Source organism: Melanotaenia boesemani, chromosome 24 (assembly GCF_017639745.1).
Source record: "Melanotaenia boesemani isolate fMelBoe1 chromosome 24, fMelBoe1.pri, whole genome shotgun sequence".
NCBI lineage: Eukaryota > Metazoa > Chordata > Actinopteri > Atheriniformes > Melanotaeniidae > Melanotaenia > Melanotaenia boesemani.
The window spans coordinates 23,123,817-23,145,169 of record NC_055705.1 but is presented as its reverse complement, the minus strand read 5'-3'; the positions used below and the strand labels follow the sequence as shown (position 1 = coordinate 23,145,169).

At 41.8% G+C, this 21,353-nt stretch overlaps 1 protein-coding gene across 1 annotated transcript in view; it reads left to right on the top strand.

The window, feature by feature from the left end:
• Nucleotides 1-20,705, top strand: part of si:ch211-246m6.5 (von Willebrand factor D and EGF domain-containing protein) — a 48,708-nt gene extending 28,003 nt beyond the window's left edge. The window contains 13 exon segments of the mRNA XM_041978265.1: nucleotides 2,472-2,843; nucleotides 3,993-4,163; nucleotides 5,863-6,744; nucleotides 7,860-7,955; nucleotides 8,042-8,137; nucleotides 8,732-8,827; nucleotides 9,367-9,462; nucleotides 9,542-9,637; nucleotides 9,718-9,813; nucleotides 10,811-10,906; nucleotides 15,227-15,322; nucleotides 19,305-19,402; nucleotides 19,980-20,705. Coding sequence (XP_041834199.1) covers nucleotides 2,472-2,843; nucleotides 3,993-4,163; nucleotides 5,863-6,744; nucleotides 7,860-7,955; nucleotides 8,042-8,137; nucleotides 8,732-8,827; nucleotides 9,367-9,462; nucleotides 9,542-9,637; nucleotides 9,718-9,813; nucleotides 10,811-10,906; nucleotides 15,227-15,322; nucleotides 19,305-19,402; nucleotides 19,980-20,000 — 2,312 coding nt within the window. The 3' untranslated portion in view covers nucleotides 20,001-20,705.
• Nucleotides 20,706-21,353: the final 648 nt, after the last annotated feature.

Genomic DNA, 21,353 nt, shown 5'->3' with positions numbered 1-21,353 from the left:
TTGCAAGATGAAGTAATAATGAAAATAGCTATCAGATATTGATATGTAATGTGTAATATTTAAGAATTACTCCATCTAACGTTGGAATTGTGGAATCGTGTATCACATTCTAGTGTTTAGTGCATTCTAGTGTCTCACTTTCTCAAACACGTGTTGCAGCAACGGTGGCTGCTGTGTGTCAAAAAGCCTTGACAACACCACTGAAAGCATGTCATTCCATAATGGAGTGTTCACTCAGGTGAGGAGGTTTGTGATTTCATCAATATTACTAACTGCATCTCAACAAACCGTCAGATATGGTTCCTCTGTGTTTAGAAGGAAGAACGGTTGATGGGGAAACTGGGCTCGACACAGCACCAGCTTTTAGTCCCAGTAAAACCAGCTCATCAAGCCTTCCCGCCGGCTTTTAGTCCCAGTAAAACCAGCTCATCAAGCCTTCCCGCCGGCTTTTAGTCCCAGTAAACCCAGCTCATCAAGCCTTCCCGCCTGCTTTTAGTCCCAGTAAAACCAGCTCATCAAGCCTTCCCGCCGGCTTTTAGTCCCAGTAAAACCAGCTCATCAAGCCTCCCCGCCGGCTTTTAGTCCCAGTAAACCCAGCTCATCAAGCCTTCCCGCCTGCTTTTAGTCCCAGTAAAACCAGCTCATCAAGCCTCCCCGCCGGCTTTTAGTCCCAGTAAACCCAGCTCATCAAGCCTTCCCGCCGGCTTTTAGTCCCAGTAAACCCAGCTCATCAAGCCTCCCCGCCGGCTTTTAGTCCCAGTAAACCCAGCTCATCAAGCCTTCCCGCCTGCTTTTAGTCCCAGTAAACCCAGCTCATCAAGCCTTCCCGCCTGCTTTTAGTCCCAGTAAACCCAGCTCATCAAGCCTCCCCGCCTGCTTTTAGTCCCAGTAAACCCAGCTCATCAAGCCTTCCCGCCTGCTTTTAGTCCCAGTAAAACCAGCTCATCAAGCCTTCCCGCCTGCTTTTAGTCCCAGTAAAACCAGCTCATCAAGCCTCCCCGCCGGCTTTAGGTCTGGCTTTACCGTGACTGAAACCACGTAAACATGCACCTCTGTACCAACCAGGCTGGTGTATTTTGGCAGAAACTACTGTTATGCTGTTGGGCTGGGTATCCTCACTAATTTCCTGAATGGATTCGATTCAATTCAGCAGCTTATTTCAATTCGATTTCGATTAATCCAAATCGACATTGATTCATTTACAGGTAATTATGTAACACCACCTATTTTTCTTGAATCTTAAAGACGTTTTCATATAATATTTTTTTTATAAAACATTGAGTGCATTTATTTGACAATGGAAATCAGTTATTTGGGAGTAATCAGATTACTGTAATTATCTGATCTGATACATCTACATGTATTTTTGAAACACCGGATTCTATAATTCAATATAAATAATTAAGATTAAACATATAAATTAATAAATTTGGTTGTCAAGAGGAGCCTTAAACCCATGAAGCTCCTCTTGGTAAAACACAACACAGCAGCCAGACCATCATTCTGCTGCCACCGTGCTGGACCGGACTAGTTTAAAAAACACCTCCTTGCTTCCTTTTGCTGTTTCACTCTCACCAGATATCTGAACCTGATCTATCTTCACAGACGTGAGCAGGGCTGCCTGATGACTGGTAGATTTTACAGCTGTGTCACTAGCAAACACCATTAACACTGAAAAGTGGCTCTTATCAACATTTTTCCTTCTTCAGGTTCAGCGACGTGGATCTGACTGACATGAAACTGATAAATGTTGCCTACGGTTGCTAGTGTGTCCAAAAACAACAGTTTGGGGTAAATTTGTGCCAGTTTCCTCCTTCTCAGCTGAAACATAAAGAAACATGATTGACACCAACAGGAGAGGAATACTTTCATTATAATATTTCAGTTACTTTAACTCTAATATTACAGTGCATATCTTTTATGTTATCTTCATATTTACCTACTTCATCTGGTGAGCCAGACTGGGCCCTCTGGAGAGCTGATTTTAGCCGTTAGTTTAACACCCCCTGGTAGAACACAAAGGTAAGTCCAGGAATTACAAAACAAGTCTAAAACATGAAGATGATGTTAAAAATGACGATGATGATGCGTCAGAGCTATAAAGTAGTTTTCCAGGGAGCAGAGGAAGGATCTCCTTCTACTTTGTAAATCAGAGAAGTTGGGTTCAGGAAGTTTGAAACTGGACTTCCGTTTAATGCCTTCAGCCAAAAGTTTAGGAAGATCTGAAGCAGAATAAATCAAATTCAGGCTGTCTGACTTGCTGCCATGTCGGCCGTCTGTCCTACTCAACCATACTTATTTCCTGCTTGGCAAACGTGTTGATAGGCTGCGAGAAGAGATCACGCCTTGAGGTCGCCCTCTGTGGGGGGGGGGGGGTGACTTGTTAGAAACAACATCTTCTGTATGAATGGAAGATAAATAGATGCAGCAAAGCAATCCGAAGTAAATCTGTGTGTGTCTTCATGCTTCAGTCTTCCGGCCAGCTGCCATCACCCCCACATCTGCCCCTCGTACCACTGTTTACTGGATACCAGCTGTTCTGCTCCAATCCCCTAAAATAAAGACAGACACTCTCCGGAAAACCTCAACAAGCAGCTCTGTGCAGACGAAAGCCGACCCAGAAACCGAGTCCGTCTCTTGGAGAAGAACTCCGGGGATTAGTTCGGACAAGAAGCTCACAGCAGCAGGAGCCAATGAGGGCGCCGCAGATGGGCCCCAAAGAACGAGTCCTCCTTCAGCTGGAGGTAGCCCAAACACATCCAGGTCCAGGCCCATTCCAGACCCAAAAACTCCTGCTGGGAAGACCTCCATGGAAACGTCTGAAAACAGCAGAACAGCAGCAGGTGATTGTCATCTTCCCCTACTGCAGGTGTATATGTGGAAATGTGACATTTTACAGATTTATAATCACGAGGAGACTTTAGAAGTTTCTGTCCTACAGCTGCCTTTGTGTCTAAAATGAGACTATTGATCAGCTCAGATGTTTCATGACTTAAAAAAATGATATTTTGCAGGTTTAAAAAAGAAAATCCAGTGACAAAGAGCCCAAATACATTATTGTTCATTATTAACCCTTAAATCTACAGCAGATCTCCCAGAGCTCTATCACTTCTACCATCACCAGTCCCTCAGGAGCAGTACTGTGTAGCTCTGTGGGGTAAACTGTGATGGATAGGTGATCAAGAGAAGTTTTCCAGCATTTCTATCCCGTCCAGGAGGTTTACAATCCAGCCACTAAATGTAGTTTTATTCAGAGACTCTACCTGGTAAATCCACAATGATCCATGATAACAGCATTATTTATCACATTTCACCATAAAAACATCACCATCACTACTATGTTGCTAGGAGACCTCTATTTAGACCTGGACATGATGATGAAGCCACTTCCTGTCAGACTTTCCACCAATCAGAGAGCTTAGATTGACGGTAACGTCCAATCAGGAGCAGCCAAAGATCAACCAGTGAGCAGAAAGTTCTATGTGTGTGTGAAAAGAAGAAAAATAATGCTCCTCTATGGCTGGAATAAAGCCAAGAAGACGTTTCTGATGCACGGTGGCGCCACAAAGCAGCTGAGCTGGAGTTGGTTTAGTGAGGATAGCAGGTAAATAGTAGCAGGAATAACTGGAAATGAGGAAAAAGTGGAAACATGGAAATAGTTTCTGTTGTGTGTTTGTTTCAATAACAATATTTTTTTTCTTGAAAGCCAAAACTTGAGAGAACGATGAGATGAGAAAAGGTTTGGTCACTGTTGATCTGTGTGTTATTTCTACAAAGTTCTGTTAGTAATAAATTCTGCGTTCTTCAGGCTGGTTTATACTGAGATTAAAAGCTTCAGCTTCTACATGCAGGTTTAAAACAACAGGTGGACCAGAAATAGAAACCCATGGCTTTTTCATGGACTTTTAAGGGTTAATTTTAGTTTTTAATTTGGAAAAATGGCGGTACCAAGAAAGGAGAAATAAATGGAACCTTCTGATCTGTCTCTTCAGGACCAGCTCCGTCTCCGGCCGTTAACATGTCGGCTACCTGTGCCAGCAGGCCCTGCTTCCCCGGGGTCCAGTGCATCAACCGCAGGCCGCCACATGTCGGCTACGTCTGCGGCCGATGCCCTCCAGGACTCCACGGCAACGGCCGCATCTGCATGAAGTCTTTCAAGGAAGGTAGGGGATCTTAACTTCAGCTTCTCCATCCAACTGAGAAATGAGTTTGGTGTCAGGTGTTATGTGGCACCACTCGTGAGCTGAATGAACTTTTAATCAGAAATTCTTTGTTTCATTATCTCAAAAGTTTTTTTCCTTGTTGTTCTTTTAAAGAAAAGTCAGTCATTACTTTGATGAAAACACCACAGTAATACGAGCCCCTACAGACCCTGTTTTCTGGTGTTTTATGTGATTGGGAGGAATGTCCTTTATTGCTGCAGCTACATCAGTTCTTGGTTAGAGGCTGTCTGGATGCAGTAAACACATTTCTTGAGAGGAGAGCAGGAAACCGGGAGGAGACAGTTTAATTTCAGCTTTAATCCGTCTGCTGCTTTAATCCCACAGATTTCTGGATGCATTAAGCGCAGCTGCTTTGTGGTGTCATCCATTTTTAAAAAAATCTAATGGCTATTACTAAATATAATAATACATTCTGTGATGTTTGGGATGTTTTTTAAGAGTTTTACTGATCACCACTAAAATCACCCCCATGACAGGCTTATGCATAAAATGCTATAACATAAAATAAAAACTGAATTCTAACATTTGTGGAGAGAAACTTTCATATTAATAAAAAACAAAAAACAAAACATACTCTGCTAAATGTTGGAGCATTACAGACGTACTTTCGTGGTACATGTATTTAATTAAGTTTAATGTGAAGTGGTCCGAGACGTTTGACATCCACTGCAGCCGTTTTGTTCCCTGGTCAGCCGCCATATTTTTCCCTGGCGGACTTTACTGCGCCTGAGCAGAGATAGGAGAGAAGACGATGTCTCACTCTGTAGTTTTTTTGTTTGTTTTGTTTTGTTTTGTTTTGTTTTGTTTTTAATTGCCAACAACAGTCGACGGTTAAATTCGTTGTTGACTATTTTTATTGTTGACTGTTGTCAGCAACGTCGACTAATCGTTGCAGCCCTAGTTCTAGTAAAACAGACTGGTACATATTACATGTAAATGTCATTTCAAGAACGTTATCGTGGTTATAGAATCAGTTCAGCTAAAAAGGTTCTGTTATGATGGTAGTGACATTTACAGAGTGTCATTGAACATGTCAGAAGCTCAATCAATGCAGTGAAGATGTTCTGATTGGCTGGGAGTTAAGGGGGCGGTTCTCTTCGTGTTTTCAAAGTGTAGAAAGAGGACTACAGATGTTCCAGCTGTTAATAGCAAAGCTGTTCTGTTTTGCAGTTGCGGCACTCAGCAGTCTGTCTTCCTGTTAATAAATAAATAACAACACTGGATCACAGTTCGCCTTCAGAAACCTGGAAAATGTTTAGCTTTAGATCTGCTGTGATGATGACTGATTATTTTGGTGCCCCCGGGAACTCGGCGCGGCTCTGGTCTGGAGAGTCACAAGGCGAGTTCAAGTGTTTTGACAGATGATTCATCGTACCTCAGATACGACACGAGTCGCTTTGCTGCATCTGTGCAAGGATTGATTGGTTGCGTGCTGTTTTCCTGCAACGCTGTTGGTTTTTAGAAGGACAGAAAAAGGCAACCAGTTTTAAAATCTTTATGATGCTTCATTTTAACTGGAGCTCCAAAAAACATTGTCAAGAAAACCAAAGCCGATCATTCCTTGGCAATGACTGGAGAGGAACTGTTCAAGCGAGATGTAAATTTGCCTTAAAAACTGATTTGACTCGTTTCTCCTCAGCATCCAATCACCTGCCTCAGCAGCAGACATTTGGGAAGTCCAGCCGATCTCCCTACAGAAGCAGCAGCAAAACATACATGCTCCACCTGCCCAACCTCCCCAACAGGCATGGGGTCAATCACCTGTCCTCGTTTGTCAGGAGACCACACGTAGACAATTCCCCACATCAGGATCCTGCACTAGAGAGAGGCGGCGGGACAGGGAGGAGGGAGGCGGTTACTTCTGCTTCCAGGGATCGTCCCGGGATGTCAGTTGGTGTCCTCAACATCACATCTGATACTCACTCCATCCGTAAAGATGCCAGCTCCAGATCAGATCCCAGGACAAACACTGGATCTCATATCTTCCTCTCAGAGGTAAGTCTAATATTTCTGTACTGCTGAGCAGCCACATTCTGGACTCCACTAACCTTCCCCTTCATTTCCCACAAGTCCAAAGGACTTGGCGCTGTACCCCTTCAGGTACCTCCATCCTCTCAGTCCAAACAGAAAGGCCAACCACAGCTTAACCATGTGGCATCCACCAAACCCCAGACTCCCCCAAGATCCGTCCTCCCTCTCACTGCAGCCCTCACCGCTCTGTCCTTCTCGCTGTCCGAGTCTGAGTTCTCTGCAGACGGAGATGAGGCTGAACCCGGATCAGAGAGTCTGGTACCGGCACTGACCCTAACAACTCCAGGGAAGACCATCTACAACTCCCAGCCACGAGGAACTACCTCGGTCCAGCAGTGGCCAAGGAGCGACACTACAGCCCACAAATATGTGACAGCGTGTGTGGAGCGGCCATGTTTTCCTGGAGTCCAGTGTGAGCCAGCCATGGATGGGGGCTTCCACTGTGGGAGATGTCCTGTGGGATACACTGGGGATGGACGAACCTGTCAAGGTAAGACTGAGCTGAATCTGGGGCCATGATGCACTTTGACAAAGCAGCCAGCAGGGGGCCCTACAGGTAGCTTACAGCCATACTCTGAGCAGCCAGCAGGGGGCCGTACAGGTAGTTTACAGCCATACTCTGAGCAGCCAGCAGGGGGCCGTACAGGTAGTTTACAGCTATACTCTGAGCAGCCAGCAGGGGGCCCTACAGGTAGCTTACAGCTATACTCTGAGCAGCCAGCAGGGGGCCTTACAGGTAGCTTACAGCTATACTCTGAGCAGCCAGCAGGGGGCCTTACGGGTAGCTTACAGCTATACTCTGAGCAGCCAGCAGGGGGCCCTACGGGTAGTTTACAGCTATACTCTGAGCAGCCAGCAGGGGGTCCTACGGGTAGTTTACAGCTATACTCTGAGCAGCCAGCAGGGGGCCCTACGGGTAGTTTACAGCTATACTCTGAGCAGCCAGCAGGGGGTCCTACGGGTAGTTTACAGCTATACTCTGAGCAGCCAGCAGGGGGCCGTACAGGTAGTTTACAGCTATACTCTGAGCAGCCAGCAGGGGGCTGTACAGGTAGTTTACAGCTATACTCTGAGCAGCCAGCAGGGGGCCGTACAGGTAGTTTACAGCTATACTCTGAGCAGCCAGCAGGGGGCCGTACAGGTAGCTTACAGCTATACTCTGAGCAGCCAGCAGGGGGCCGTACAGGTAGTTTACAGCTATACTCTGAGCAGCCAGCAGGGGGCCGTACAGGTAGCTTACAGCTATACTGTGAGCAGCCAGCAGGGGGCCGTACAGGTAGCTTACAGCTATACTGTGAGCAGCCAGCAGGGGGCCGTACAGGTAGTTTACAGCTATACTCTGAGCAGCCAGCAGGGGGCCGTACAGGTAGCTTACAGCTATACTGTGAGCAGCCAGCAGGGGGCCGTACAGGTAGCTTACAGCTATACTGTGAGCAGCCAGCAGGGGGCCTTACAGGTAGCTTACAGCTATACTCTGAGCAACCAGCAGGGGGCCGTACAGGTATTCTGTTTTACATTCTTATGCAGCCAGAAACAGACGTTAGGTTAATCTGTCAGAATGTTAAGAACAGTTTTGTCTCAGTGGAGCCCCCTCTCTGTTTCAAGCTGTTTGCAGACATGCTTGTGGTAGAAACATGGAGTGTGCTGCGCCCAACACATGCCGCTGTAAACCCGGCTACACGGGTTCAAACTGTCAGACAGGTGAGAGACAAACAACTAAAATTCTTATTTCAGCTTATAATGGGCTCAGCTGTGAATTAACTTTATGTTTTTTTATATTTTATCAGTGATTTGTAATCCGGAGTGCGTGAACGGTGGCGTTTGCATCGCTCCGGATGTGTGTCGTTGCCCCGGAGGTTTCCATGGAGACGTCTGCCAGGAAGGTTAGACTTCCTGTTTCCAGTTACTCTTCAGTCGGTTATTACTTTCAGTGATCATTGATTAAATATATTTTATGATTTCTAAGTAATCTGTTTGTTCCTCCTAAAGTTACTCAGCAGAACGTTTTTTGTAGCTCAGTCATGTGGTAAACCTGACCGGCTTAAACTGGATCAACTTCAGAAAGAAATCATTTTGGAGTGAGAGGAGTACAACAATGGATCTGGAAAAAATAAAATAAATAAGGGACTATAAAAGACAGATTAAAATATACATAAATGAGTGTGGAAATATGTAGTTTTATAATTTGTGATTCTATTTCTTTGTAATTATTTTTTTTCTTCTATTCCAGATTGTATTTATTTGTGAATGTATTTCCTTATTTATTTACATCTTTATTTATTCTTTTATCTGTGGATACCTTTTTTATACCTTTTTTTTAATCTTTTATTTATTTGTCTATATATTTCATCATTCTTTTCCAGGTTTATTTTGGGTGGGATGCTCCTTTGATTCCATAAAAAATGGGTTATTTGTCAGATTTAATAGATAATTTAAAAATCAGTGACTAACGCTGATCAGTGAAATTGTCTCTGCAGCTCTGTGTCGGCTACCGTGTGAACACGGAGGCACCTGTGTGGGTCTGCAGACCTGTTCCTGTCTTTACGGGTTTGTTGGTCCGAGGTGTGAGACCAGTGAGTTAAAAAATCTTCATACTTTTTGTGTGTAGTTTTGTTTAATTAGTTTATTTATTAAGAATATAATTAACCCCTTAATGCCTTTTTGTGTTAATTTGCTACAAAAAGCTTCTAGTCTTTGTTAAATATACTTTTTATTTATTAATTAGCATTTATCTGTTTCTATGCTATTTATTTTTATTTAAATGAGGTGAGGTGAGCCGCCACCTTACCGTGGTAGAGGAGTTCCTAGGAGCTATGTTGTGGGGCTTTATTCCCTGGGTAAGGTCACCCATGGCAGACAGGTTTCTAGGGGAGGGACCAGACAAAGCGCGGCTCACCAGACCCCTATGATGAATAAAAACAGTGGATCCAGGCTTCCCTTGGGTCACTGGAGGCCCCTCGTCTGCTTAACCACTGTAGAATTAACGTAGTTCCACTTCAGAACTGGACCAGGTTTTTCTATTTGACTTAAAAATGGAGTTTGAGACGGATCTGAAATTGTTCATTAGATGATGCAGATTTTCCTCATAAATGCTGTTTTGTGTTGACCACAGTGGTGTGTCGTCGTCACTGCAACAACGGAGGTCAGTGTGTGTCTCCAGATGAGTGTCTGTGTCCACCGGGCTGGACCGGACCGTCCTGTGAGACTGGTGGGTTGTTATTGACGACCAACATCAGGGATGGGTGGAGTTAAATTTACCGACTGTTTCTGCCTCTGTCTTTGTGCAGCTCTCTGCTCCCCCGTCTGTCTGAACGGAGGGATGTGCGTCCGGCCGAACGTCTGCGAGTGTCCCCGCGGTTTTTATGGAGCTCAGTGTCAGAACGGTAAAAGAAAAACCTCTGAATCTAAAACAAGAAGCTTAAACCTGCAGTTTTCTCACAGTTTAATGTTCTTCCTCCTCCAGCTGTCTGCAGTCCGCCGTGTAAAAATGGCGGCGTGTGCATGAGGAACAATGTGTGCTCGTGTCTGCAGGGATACACGGGAAGACGCTGTGAGAAAAGTCAGTCCTCCTCTACATTCCTGTCTTTGTCCATCTTTATGGTGTCAGCTCCGGCTGCTTTAACACCATGTTTTTCTTTCCCATCCTCTTTAACCCTTCCAGGTAATCAGGGACTTTTTGTCCTTTCAGGCCTTTTTTTACTCAGCGTTTTCTCACCATTTTTTGTGTCTTTTTTTGTGAGAAAGTGTTTCTCCTGAACATCTTTGAAATTCCTGTTTTAATTTTATTCAAAGGTCAACGAGTCAAATTTATGACCCTTTTGTGTCATTGGAGGACAAAAATTCCCCTCCCATTAACTACTATAATTTGACTAATTTTACTACCCCTGACATTAGAGGATGTGTGGTTAAATAGTGTAACAGCTGATAGATTAGAAAATGTGGTTTTTAATGGGAGTCAGTAAATCGTTAATCTGAACCTGCCCTAAATGACTAACAATACAACAACATTAGATTTGTTAATAATTATTAGTTTGAGACTGAGCTTTACATAAAATCTCAACTACCAAAAATCTGTTATATAAAAAAAGAGAATTTGTGTTTTTTGTTTAATAAAAATAGTGTGTTTTGTTAGAAAAATTTCATTTAAGGGGTTAAAAATAATTTGAATGATTACATATTTGGTATTTTTGATTAGGACTGAAAATGATTGAAAGAACTGAGTAAAAGAAAAAGAAAGAAATATTATATCCGGTTTTTGGGAGGGGACTTTTTGTCCTGCAATTGCCTGAAAGGGTGGTAAGTTATAGCGACCTATAAGGGTTAACTGGTGACTCTGTCGCCCTCATTTTCCCTCATTTCCGCTTATAAATTGAATATTTGTCAGTAAAAACTCTCCTCATTACTTGTGTTTAAACTCTTCTTCTTCTCCTAGTCCACATCCCATCCATCAAGTAACACCATAAATGAGGTTTAGGTTTAAATGAATGCAGAGGAATGAGAGGAGGATTTAAAAGCGTTTTTCTTCCTGTTTCTTGGTCTGGTCTCCACCTGGTCAGGTGTGTGTGAGCCCGGGTGCATGAACGGCGGCAGGTGTGTCGGTCCAGATGTGTGCGACTGTCCATCCGGCTGGCAAGGGAAGCGATGTGACAAACGTAAGTGATGCAGGAAACAAGGAGAGTAATCTAAAAGATATGAACAGTGTGGAATCCGTCCTGAACTCTTGTCACTCCAAACAGAAACATTAAGATAAAAAAGAGGCAGAAAAGTTTTGGTGACAGGAAAACAGTTAGGATCTGGAACATTTGGACATTAAAGGGACATTGTGAATCATCTTCTGTTTTCTGGCCAAAGCACCAACTCCGTGTTTTCCTTGCACGCCGGCGCACAGTGAGACGTGGGAGGAGAAGATAAACAAGAGCAGCTTACTACCCCGGCAAGTTGGAAAATTTAATTGTTATTCACAAAAATGCAGGACCATGCATATGCAGCAGCAGCACGGGAGCCATTTCACCATCACCAAGAAAGAGAAGAAAGGAAACTTAAAGGCCGTGTTGCTCTGGCCTCCCTGAATGGCCAGTACCTGGTGGGGCTGCTGGCTGTTGAAGGGCCTGTGCCCCGGGACCGCGGGGGGCTCTGGCTTGGGCTCTCCTCTGCCGCTTGGTTCCTGCTTTGGGATTACTGCTGATGGCCCGGGTCTCTGGGCCACCCTAGTCTGCCTCTAGCCTCTTTGGAAGCATGGTCACGTTTGCAGGATCACACTCATCGCTGATCCTCCTCTTCCTCATCCTCTGCATGCTGACAGTCACTGAGGTGTCCAGTGTTTTTTCTCTGAGTGACTCTCTGGTACGTTTGTTGTTGTGGTACGTTTGTTGTTGTGGTACGTTTGTGATATCTTTCTTGATTTGGTTATTAAGGACCTCTTGATGACTGTCAGCTGTGTTTTTTTGTAAAAGCTGCAGGAGATTCTCTGTCGTGTTTCTGTACAGGTGCAGCAGCTTGTTGTCTGGTGATAAGTTGGATTGAAGCTCGTTGCTTGTATCTGTGGTGTTTTTATCCTCTTTCTTCTTTCTTCTTTCCCTTTTGCTTCTTTTTGCTGTCTTCCTTCTTTTTCTGTCCCCTCCGGTCAGGTCCAGCAAGATTACATAGATTCCATAATTCAAAGTAAATAACAGTAAATAAATAAATGAATCATTTTATCAAGAGGAGCCTTATATCCATAAACCTCAAAGTAAATTTGTTTGGTACAAACGCAGTAGTCAGACGGTGCTGGACAGGACAGGAAAAAAAAAAAAAGTGTATGTTTACATGGTTACCGTCGCTTTCATAGTCACGGTAAACTCCGGCTTTCAGTCGCGGTGAAGCTGGACTAACAGCCAGTGGGAAGGTTTTATAAGCTGGTTTTATAAGGAAAAAAGCCGGTGTTGTGTTGAGGCCGGTTTCCCATCCAGATCTGTTCCCCCTGTAAATTGTTCTTCCTCCTAAATGCAGAGGAACCATGTCTGACAGGGAATTTCTGTCCTCCTGACCAGTTATGTTTCAGAGGGAACTTCTTCACCTGAGAGAACTCTCCATGAACGATGGATGACGTGCTCTCATCGGGGCTGTCGAGGCTTTTTGAGACACGGTGGCTACCGTAGTTTGAGAGACACTAGGATGAGCTGTGTGTTAGAATGTGATACACGATTCCAGCGTTTGATGGAAGTAATTTCTACACAATGTCCCTTTAAGACCTTTTTCATGATTTGGGCTCTGCATGCCAACATATTGGGTTCAAACAACTGAGATGTAATTAAAGTTCAGATTTTCAGGTTTTGATTGAAATGGTAATACAAAAAAAAATCCTATAAACCAATTTTATGCTCAGTCTCCTTATTTCAGGGGCTCAAAAGTAATTGGACAATTAACACACTGTAAATAAAATGTTTTGTCTCTCTGCTGAGAATCCTTTGTAGGCAATAACTGCCTGAAGTCTGGAACCCACAAACATCACCAAACACTGGCTTTCCGTCTTTGTGATCCAGTGTCAGACCTTTACTGCAGCGGTCTGCAGCTTGAACGACGTTCCTCATCTTTGCTGTAAAACCTTCTGGGTTGCTGTGGCAGTGTGTGTCGTCTCATTGTTAACAGCATGACATCCAATCAGCTTTGCTGAATGTGATCAGAAAGTAAAGCAGATTTCATGCTGCTGCTTCTGTCTGCTGTCACATCAGTAAACAGCAGAGACCCAGACAGGGGCGTTGCTAGGCATGAAGCTCTACTAGGGCACAGCCCCCTACCACATATCCCCTGTCTCCCATACACACACACACACACACACACACACACACACACACACACACACACACTGCTCTGTGCCACTGCCACATTCCTATGGAAATACTAATTGAGATATTAATGAGTGTAAGAACATATTTATTTTAGCAAACAAACATGGCAGCAAAAGCATAAAAACCATAAGAAACGATGTCAGAACTCTTCATACACGTTCCACAGTGACGGTTATTACCTGGTTTTCAGTGATAACTCATTCTGAACAATTGGTTTAATTTTTGAGCATTAAAGCGTGATGCTTATTTTTCACTTCCACAAAATGGTCGATTGCTTGACTGTGACTCAGCTTTAAGAAAATCTGGGAGTTGTGTCTCGTTTGGATGCTCATCTGCTTCAATTCAGCGACTGGGTCACCTGGTTTAGAAGCTACTGGACTTTTTCTTTCTTAAGAAATGATTAAAATCTCAATTAAAATTTAAAGCAATTAAAAAAATTTGGCACCTTGTATAAAAACCAAAAAAAATGTTTTCTTTCTCTCTGTTTACTTCAGATGTCTACTTTCTTTAGTATGAAAATAATGTTTTATGTCCTTTATGAGAATTTCCGTTTCACGGAAAGCCTGTCATTTGTTGACGGTCCCTAAACAAGTCGCTGGTCGCTCCAGAGTAAATATCTGTTTAATATCCACCTAAAACAGCTTTCACCAGTCTCACCGCCCTCTTTCTCATCTCTCCTTGCTGCTTCCCTGTCTCTGCTTCAGGTGAAGAATTTCCTGATGTCCATCTATAAAAGTTACACGATAATATGTTTCAGTTAGTAAAAGGTCATTTGGCTTCATTTATAAAAATAATGTAAAATTGACTGTTTTTGTGACACGTTATGAGACCTCAAACTGCTCCGTGCGCTCACCGCCCTCTCGACACACGAAGAGCTGCGTGACGTGTGTGTGGTTCACCTGCTGCTCGTGCACGGTGACACGCAGAGACAGCATGTAAGCTGTTTCTTTAACGTTCTGGCTGCATGTTTGAGTTGAAATATATATCTTCTCCCATCTGAATTAATGTAAGATAAAAATTTATCGTGGAAAATGAATCGCAGCATTTATACTGGGACACGTGCTGCAGTAAAAGGGGTCTGGCGACTCTGAAGGACCCAGAGCTGCTGGAAGCCATGCCTGCACCATCTAACCGCCTCCACCGTGTTTTATAGAAGAGATGCTGTATTTTGGATCAGGAGCTGTTCCCGGCCTTCTCCACACTTTCGTCTTTCTATCATTCTGGTCCAGGTTGATCAGAGTTTCCACAGACGGCTGTTCCAGAACCGAGCCGGCTTCTTTAGATGTTCCTGGTAAAGTCTAATCTGGACTTTCTATTCTTGAGGCTGATTTTGCACCTTGTGGTGAACCTGCTGTATTTTCTCTCATGAAGTCTTTTTTTATGCTAGATTTAGACACTGATACACCTTCTTCCTGGACAGTGTTCTTCATTTGGGTGGATGCTGTGAAGAGGTTTTTCATCACTATGGAAACGATTCTGCACACATCCACCTTTGTTCTCCTCCGCGGGCGTCCGGGTCTTTCCGAGTTTCCAGGTTCCTCTCTTTCTCTCAGAATGTCATAACATGTCTACCGTCTCTCTGATGGAGTTCTTCTTCTTCCAGCCTAATGAGCTGCCTCATATCCACCGAGCTCCTTTGGCTGCACAGTAACAGATTACAAATGAAAACCTGGAATCAGCCAGACTTTAACCTGCCTGGTTTATGATGGATTAATGAGGGAACAGCCCAGAGTTAACCATCCAATTACTTTTGGTCCCTTAAAAAAAGGCAGCTACATCTTAAAGAGCTGTAATTCCTAAACTTTCCTCCAGTCTGGATGTGAATTTCCTCAAATTTAACCTGAGACTGCATTTTAACAGCATATTGATGAGAAAACTGTATCTGGAATAAGTTTTGGTGAACAGCTGAAATAACGAAAATGTGTGTGTTTTTGATTGAAATTTAAATATTTTATTTAACTTCTGCATCAGTTTAGATAATATTATCAACTCATTCATGCATGATTAAAAAAACTGTATTTTACTTCAACAAACATGTAGTGGAATCTGAGCATGAAAGAGTTAAAGCTCATAAACAAAGTTTTCAGAATTAAAGCCGTTGTAATGGTGATGATTGTAATGGGGGGGTTTCTTGTGGCCTCTCAGCCAGCTGTCTCCAGAAGTGTCTGAATGGAGGCGAGTGTGTTGGTTCGAACACCTGCCACTGCGCCCAAGGATGGCAGGGCATGCTGTGCCAGATCCGTGAGTATCACTGCTACAAGCCTGGAAGTCACGAAAAACAAGTTTTACTGCATCCTGAATAACATCCGAGAAGTTTAACCGTCTTATATCCAACCTGCCGACAGGATTTTACAAGCATCCTTTTCATAGCCATAACGCCTGAACCGCTGGCACAATTAAACAAATTCAAGAAGTTTTAGGCCAGTTTTCCAAATCTTGAACAAAATCTGAGAAGTTTTAGGCCAGTTTTCCACATCTTGAATAAAATCTGAGAAGTTTTAGGCCAGTTTTCCACATCTTGAATAAAATCTGAGAAGTTTTAGGCCAGTTTTCCACATCTTGAATAAAATCTGAGATGTTTTAGGCCAGTTTTCCACATCTTGAATAAAATCTGAGATGTTTTAGGCCAGTTTTCCAAATCTTGAATAAAATCTGAGAAGTTTTAGGCCAGTTTTCCACATCTTGAATAAAATCTGAGAAGTTTTAGGCCAGTTTTCCACATCTTGAATAAAATCTGAGAAGTTTTAGGCCAGTTTTCCACATCTTGAATAAAATCTGAGATTTTTTAGGCCAGTTTTCCACATCTTGAATAAAATCTGAGAAGTTTTAGGCCAGTTTTCCACATCTTGAACAAAATCTGAGATTTTTTAGGCCAGTTTTCCACATCTTGAATAAAATCTGAGAAGTTTTAGGCCAGTTTTCCAAATCTTGAATAAAATCTGAGAGGTTTTAGGCCAGTTTTCCACATCTTGAATAAAATCTGAGATGTTTTAGGCCAGTTTTCCACATCTTGAATAAAGTCTGAGAAGTTTTAGGCCAGTTTTCCACATCTTGAATAAAATCTGAGATTTTTTAGGCCAGTTTTCCACATCTTGAATAAAATCTGAGATGTTTTAGGCCAGTTTTCCACATCTTGAATAAAATCTGAGATGTTTTAGGCCAGTTTTCCACATCTTGAATAAAATCTGAGATGTTTTAGGCCAGTTTTCCACATCTTGAATAAAATCTGAGATTTTTTAGGCCAGTTTTCCACATCTTGAATAAAGTCTGAGATGTTTTAGGCCAGTTTTCCACATCTTGAATAAAGTCTGAGAAGTTTTAGGCCAGTTTTCCACATCTTGAATAAAATCTGAGATGTTTTAGGCCAGTTTTCCACATCTTGAATAAAATCTGAGATGTTTTAGGCCAGTTTTCCACATCTTGAATAAAATCTGAGATGTTTTAGGCCAGTTTTCCACATCTTGAATAAAGTCTGAGAAGTTTTAGGCCAGTTTTCCACATCTTGAATAAAATCTGAGATTTTTTAGGCCAGTTTTCCACATCTTGAATAAAATCTGAGATGTTTTAGGCCAGTTTTCCACATCTTGAATAAAATCTGAGATGTTTTAGGCCAGTTTTCCACATCTTGAATAAAACCTGAGAAGTTTTAGGCCAGTTTTCCACATCTTGAATAAAATCTGAGATTTTTTAGGCCAGTTTTCCACATCTTGAATAAAATCTGAGATGTTTTAGGCCAGTTTTCCACATCTTGAATAAAGTCTGAGAAGTTTTAGGCCAGTTTTCCACATCTTGAATAAAATCTGAGAAGTTTTAGGCCACTTTTCCACATCTTGAATAAAATCTGAGATGTTTTAGGCCAGTTTTCCACATCTTGAATAAAGTCTGAGAAGTTTTAGGCCAGTTTTCCACATCTTGAATAAAATCTGAGATGTTTTAGGCCAGTTTTCCACATCTTAAATAAAATCTGAGAAGTTTTAGGCCAGTTTTCCACATCTTGAATAAAATCTGAGAAGTTTTAGGCCAGTTTTCCACATCTTGAATAAAATCTGAGATGTTTTAGGCCAGTTTTCCAAATCTTGAATAAAATCTGAGAAGTTTTAGGCCAGTTTTCCACATCTTGAATAAAATCTGAGAAGTTTTAGGCCAGTTTTCCACATCTTGAATAAAATCTGAGAAGTTTTAGGCCAGTTTTCCACATCTTGAATAAAATCTGAGATTTTTTAGGCCAGTTTTCCACATCTTGAATAAAATCTGAGATGTTTTAGGCCAGTTTTCCACATCTTGAACAAAATCTGAGATGTTTTAGGCCAGTTTTCCACATCTTGAACAAAATCTGAGATGTTTTAGGCCAGTTTTCCACATCTTGAATAAAATCTGAGAAGTTTTAGGCCAGTTTTCCAAATCTTGAATAAAATCTGAGAAGTTTTAGGCCAGTTTTCCACATCTTGAATAAAATCTGAGATGTTTTAGGCCAGTTTTCCACATCTTGAATAAAATCTGAGAAGTTTTAGGCCAGTTTTCCACATCTTGAATAAAATCTGAGATTTTTTAGGCCAGTTTTCCACATCTTGAATAAAATCTGAGATGTTTTAGGCCAGTTTTCCACATCTTGAATAAAATCTGAGATGTTTTAGGCCAGTTTTCCACATCTTGAATAAAATCTGAGAAGTTTTAGGCCAGTTTTCCACATCTTGAATAAAATCTGAGATTTTTTAGGCCAGTTTTCCACATCTTGAATAAAATCTGAGATGTTTTAGGCCAGTTTTCCACATCTTGAATAAAGTCTGAGAAGTTTTAGGCCAGTTTTCCACATCTTGAATAAAATCTGAGAAGTTTTAGGCCAGTTTTCCACATCTTGAATAAAATCTGAGATGTTTTAGGCCCGTTTTCCACATCTTGAATAAAATCTGAGAAGTTTTAGGCCAGTTTTCCACATCTTGAATAAAATCTGAGATGTTTTAGGCCAGTTTTCCAAATCTTGAATAAAATCTGAGAAGTTTTAGGCCAGTTTTCCACATCTTGAATAAAATCTGAGAAGTTTTAGGCCAGTTTTCCACATCTTGAATAAAATCTGAGAAGTTTTAGGCCAGTTTTCCACATCTTGAATAAAATCTGAGATTTTTTAGGCCAGTTTTCCACATCTTGAATAAAATCTGAGATGTTTTAGGCCAGTTTTCCACATCTTGAACAAAATCTGAGATGTTTTAGGCCAGTTTTCCACATCTTGAACAAAATCTGAGATGTTTTAGGCCAGTTTTCCACATCTTGAATAAAATCTGAGAAGTTTTAGGCCAGTTTTCCAAATCTTGAATAAAATCTGAGAAGTTTTAGGCCAGTTTTCCACATCTTGAATAAAATCTGAGATGTTTTAGGCCAGTTTTCCACATCTTGAATAAAATCTGAGAAGTTTTAGGCCAGTTTTCCACATCTTGAATAAAATCTGAGATTTTTTAGGCCAGTTTTCCACATCTTGAATAAAATCTGAGATGTTTTAGGCCAGTTTTCCACATCTTGAATAAAATCTGAGATGTTTTAGGCCAGTTTTCCACATCTTGAATAAAATCTGAGAAGTTTTAGGCCAGTTTTCCACATCTTGAATAAAATCTGAGATTTTTTAGGCCAGTTTTCCACATCTTGAATAAAATCTGAGATGTTTTAGGCCAGTTTTCCACATCTTGAATAAAGTCTGAGAAGTTTTAGGCCAGTTTTCCACATCTTGAATAAAATCTGAGAAGTTTTAGGCCAGTTTTCCACATCTTGAATAAAATCTGAGATGTTTTAGGCCCGTTTTCCACATCTTGAATAAAATCTGAGAAGTTTTAGGCCAGTTTTCCACATCTTGAATAAAATCTGAGATTTTTTAGGCCAGTTTTCCACATCTTGAATAAAATCTGAGATGTTTTAGGCCAGTTTTCCACATCTTGAATAAAGTCTGAGAAGTTTTAGGCCAGTTTTCCACATCTTGAATAAAATCTGAGAAGTTTTAGGCCAGTTTTCCACATCTTGAATAAAATCTGAGATGTTTTAGGCCAGTTTTCCACATCTTGAATAAAGTCTGAGAAGTTTTAGGCCAGTTTTCCACATCTTGAATAAAATCTGAGAAGTTTTAGGCCAGTTTTCCACATCTTGAATAAAATCTGAGATGTTTTAGGCCAGTTTTCTGCAGCCTGATTAAATAGATGTTGCTGAGATTCTCTGTTTGTTGGCTTGTTTTCCTGGTCAGCTGTCTGTGAACAGAAGTGTCTGTACGGCAGTCGCTGCGTTCGCCCCAACGTCTGCGCCTGCAGGAGCGGCTACACCGGATCTCTGTGCTCCACCAGAGTAAGGCTTTCCAGCTTTTACTTTTCTTTCTTAAAATAGGAGCAATGTGTGGTCACTGATCACAATGATGTTCAAAGTTATTAAAGAAATTCACATTTTCTCTGATGGTCTCTGATGAGTCTAGGTTAGTGTATTTACCATCTACCATGTTTCTAGGCTTTATCTGTCGAGTTTGAAACTCCAATGGCAAAATCATCCGTCTCCCCATAGCGGAGAATCCTTAAAAACATTCCTGGATCTAGGTGGTGAGCTTGATCATCCCCAGAATCTGATTTCTTCTTCCTTCATTTCCTTAAAATTGAATCCATAACGTTTTGAGTTGTGTTGCTAACAGACAGACGGACAGACGGACACAACCTCTAACTTGGTCGAGATATAAAAAACACAAAAATGAGATCTTAAAACATAATGATTAAAGGCAGGTGTATCCATCACAAGGCCTAATAAATAAAACTTTAAAGGAAAAATAACTAAAATGAAGGAAATATATATATATAAAAAAACAACAAAAAAAAGTTTATTTGTTTTAGGTGCAGCTGACATGTTGGTTTTAGCTCTGTGTTGTTTGATGTTCCAGCTTCCCATCGCCCGAGGCTGACGACCAGCTGCAGCTTCTGATGGCAGACATCACCTCATCACCTGGAAGGACAAAGACCACCAAGCCGATAACAGAGCCGATAATGGAACCGATACCAGAGCAGATACCAGAGCAGATAACGGAACTGATAACAGAGCCGATAACGGAGCCGATAACAGAACCGATAACGGAGCCGATAACAGAACCGATAACGGAGCCGATAACAGAACCGATAACAGAGCCGATAACGGAGCCGATTACAGAACCGATAACAGAGCCGATAACAGAACTGATACCGGAGCCGATAACAGAACCGATAACGGAACTGATAACAGAACCGATAACGGAGCCGATAACGGAGCCGATTACAGAACCGATAACAGAGCCGATAACAGAACTGATACCGGAGCCGATAACAGAACCGATAACGGAACCGATAACGGAACCGATACCGGAGCAGATAACGGAGCCGATAAACTTTCCATCAACATTTTCTCAACCAGATGAATCCCAACGAGTCCTGAAAGTCGTGAATCATGAGAGAAGATTTTCCTGGGAAGACGTTCAGCTTCTTCACCACAGAAACGAACCGCTGCACCAGTATTTATTTATTTTGGTTGTTTGTTATTGTCACTGATGTTGTGTATATGTGTTAATCTGTGTAATCTGTTTACTGGTTGTTTTAGGAGAAAATAAAACTCCTTCAGAGGACATTTCCTCTCAGATCTCTAATAAATCCTTTTATTTGTTGGGTGTGAGAAATTGAACATTTCTTAATGGATTAATCAATAGAAGTTACATCATTTGGTTTTAGTGTCATTTTAGAAAATGTCAGGAATCAAAAAATAAAAATACTGTAAAGTTTTCTCAACGCATTTGGTGAAGGTGGAAAAAGTAAAAAACCTCAGTTGTCTTGAGACATAAAAGAACCAGTTTAAAGTGGATCTTCAGGCTCTTTGTCACAAGACGCATCATTTGTTCCCATTTCTGTAGTTTCATCTGTAAAACCGTCAAAGAACAAACAGAAACAGGATTTCCCAAAGACCTGAACCTGGACGGTTACGTCAGAAGTTTGGAGAACTGTACCTGGAAAGGCCTTCAAGGATCCTGGAGAACTGTTCCTGGAAAGGCCTTCAAAGATCCTGGAGAACTATTCCTGGAAAGTCCTTCAAGGATCCTGGAGAACTGTTCCTTGAACGTCCTTTAAGGATCCTGGAGAACTGTTCCTTGAACATCCTTTAAGGATCCTGGAGAACTGTTCCTGGAAAGTCCTTCAAGGATCCTGGAGAATTGTTCCTTGAAAGTCCTTTGATGATTCTGGAGAACTGTGCCTGGAAAGTCCTTCAAGGATCCTGGAGAACTGTTCCTTGAACG